A 2804-nucleotide genomic window follows, 5' to 3' on the forward strand; every position below is an offset into this window, starting at 1 on the left:
CCCCCACCCCTGCAAAAAAAATATAAAAATTTATATTTTATGGCAAAATTTAAATGATTATCAACAGGGGTGTTGATCATTTCTTGCATACCTGCGTGTGTTTTAACCGTTACACAACAAAGACTAAAAGTTCTAAGAGTTGGTGGATTTTTTATGTCCTTATCAGCTAATGTAGTTTGACTTAACTACATGGTTAAGTCACAGGGTAAACCTTTTTGTTGTTGTTTACCTGTTTCATGTTGAAAAGGGCAAACAGACCCTTACCTCTAAATCTACTGATGGCCTCCTATTGTACTCTGTTTTTTGTTGTTTTTTTTCTTGCATTTTACCATTTTATTTTGCTTTTAAAATCTAATAACAAACAAGAAACGGAAACAAATATATAAATAATAAATAAAAAAAACAATTCAGATGATTTTATGTAAATATGTTTATTCCAAACCTTTTGTATTTCTCTTTCAGATGTTACAGTAATTGGCAAACTATCGTAATAAACTACAAGCAAACAGTTTTTCATGAAAACAGCTTTGTCATTTGACCTTGTTTTAGTTTCATCATGTTTCTTTAGCAGGCAGCAAACATTGTCACTCAACCTGTTTGTAGAGATTCTTTCACATTGACAAGCAAAACCAGATTAACTTAACTCTTTTTTCCTGCTATCTTTGGAGTTACTGTAAGCACTTATGACATTTGGAATGAAAAATCATCTTAACAGGTCACTGTTTTAATTATACAGAGTGAATATTTAGAAATAAAACTATACAAATCATTTAGTCCTAAAATGCAATTACATTTGAAAAGATAAGTAGAGATTGCTCTGTTGTTATGAGTTATACATTTCAGTAAAAAAAAAAAAAAAAGATAAAGAAACATAAAAGCTGTGTTTTTTAATACAAACAACATCTCTATGTGTTTATAAACCGAGGAGCAAATACCAAACATTTAACAACATGAATCATTCTGACAGTATGAAACTACAGAATACCATAGATGATTTGCTCATTTTTGCTCATTTTTGCTGCCAGAGTTTCTGTCTGGATCTCCAGATTGTTCCAGCTGCTTGAACCTGGCTCATCTTCAACAGTCTTACTGTATCTCTTCACATCTCTACTGGTCTAAACGTAGGCCTTGCTGGAATCCACAGAGCGAGCCTTGGAGTACCTAACATCATAGTTGTCTTCCTTTGGAGGGCAGGTGCTACAGAGGAGCCCACCAGCGATGAAAAGCAGTCCAGCAGTGCCCCAGCCAATGTAAAGGGAGGCCCCAAGTTCCCTCTTCTGAGCGTTGATCAGAGTTGGGTTGTAGAAATTCTGAATGATTGTGTTGGCGGTCCAGCAGACGGGGATGAGGACCAAGAAGCCTGCGACAATAAAGAAGACACCCGCGGCGATGGCCACTTTGGCCTTTCGAGCTTCCTCTGGTACGAAGTTGGTGCACTTGCCTCCCACGACGCCCAGCATGATCCCAATGACTGCAACGAGGATGGCGATGATAGTGAGTGCTCTGGCAGCCTGCAGGTCTCTATCCAATTCAAGCATGGAATCATAAACCTTGCACTGCATTTGTCCTGTGCTCTGAGTCACGCAGTTCATCCACAAACCCTCCCATATGACCTGAGAGGTGACGATGTTAGCGCCGATGAACGCCGTGACTCTCCAGGTTGGGAGGGCACAGGTGATGATGGCCCCCAAGAAGCCGATTATGCCTAAAGCCATACCCAGGATCTGTCTTCCACCGGCCACCATGTTGAAGCTGTTGTCTTTACAAATCAAGTAGTTTCTTCTTGCGCGCTGGAGAAATGTGTCTGTCGCAAACTGGGTGGGTAGTGGCTTTGGTTGCTGGTTTTAATGAGACAAGAGGTCAGAGGAGGAGTTTGTGTTGACTTTGAGCTGAAACTGGTTTGTGAACATTCTCACTAAACCTGATCTTCACAACATCAATGAGTTTCGGAGCTTCAGTGAAAGACAATGGCAGAACAGCTCAGAAGACACAAAACAAGACACTCTTAGTGCAATGCTGTGTTAGTTTTGCTCATTAAATTTTATTTTAAATCTTTGATAACATTCTAAAAAATGCAATAATTACAAAGTTGAAACTTTGGCATTACAAGCTAAGAGTGTCACTCTGTGACCAATGCAGAAACAATGCACCTGCACTACAGCAATCCTGGTTTCACTCTGAGTTTCTTTGTTATTTCTCTACATCAACTATTTTTTATGTGTTTTTACCAAAAAGGCATGTCTTTAATACTTCTGATGAAATTACATCAAGTTATACAAACAATATAAAACACTTGAAATATGTTTCCTGTTGGAACATTTAAAAATGACCTAAATGTCTAATCGATACTCACTGTAATAACATGAAGGTGTCTGAGTGAATACGTCACAACTTTCAGCAGGAACTGTTTACACTACATTCAGGTCACATAATCCTTTATTCCTTCCCTAAATTCCTCCTTTTATTAGCGAAATTTATACCTGATTTTAGTGAAAGAAAAACTCTGCATAGAGATTTACTCTGCTCTTTGTCCATCAGTCAAGGCATTATTCTTAACAAATAAAGGTAGCTATTGCGGTAGATTTGTGGATAAGTGGCTTACTTTCATAGAATGATGCAAAAGTTTCTGGTTAATATTTTAGGTCTGTTACTTTAACTAGACCAGTCGTAATTGGGGACAGAAGACACATCGACTGGCTGATATTTTTGGCAGATATGAGCATATTTCTCTTGTACCCATATAAGCCGATATGTGCATGTGATAGGTGATTCATCAGTCATGCTTTAAGATCATGTGATTTACA

The 2804-nt window shown here is 38.1% G+C and overlaps 1 protein-coding gene across 1 annotated transcript; it reads right to left on the reverse strand.

The window, feature by feature from the left end:
- Positions 1–415: 415 nt before the first annotated feature.
- Positions 416–1826, reverse strand: LOC107098349 (claudin-4-like). Its single transcript, XM_015395987.1, has one exon. The coding sequence runs from the start codon at positions 1743–1745 to the stop codon at positions 1116–1118; it is 630 nt and encodes a 209-aa protein (XP_015251473.1). The 5' UTR covers positions 1746–1826; the 3' UTR covers positions 416–1115.
- Between the last annotated feature and the right edge of the window lie 978 nt (positions 1827–2804).

Source organism: Cyprinodon variegatus, unplaced genomic scaffold (genome assembly GCF_000732505.1).
Source record: "Cyprinodon variegatus isolate N-32 unplaced genomic scaffold, C_variegatus-1.0 Scaffold771, whole genome shotgun sequence".
NCBI classification, from domain to species: domain Eukaryota; kingdom Metazoa; phylum Chordata; class Actinopteri; order Cyprinodontiformes; family Cyprinodontidae; genus Cyprinodon; species Cyprinodon variegatus.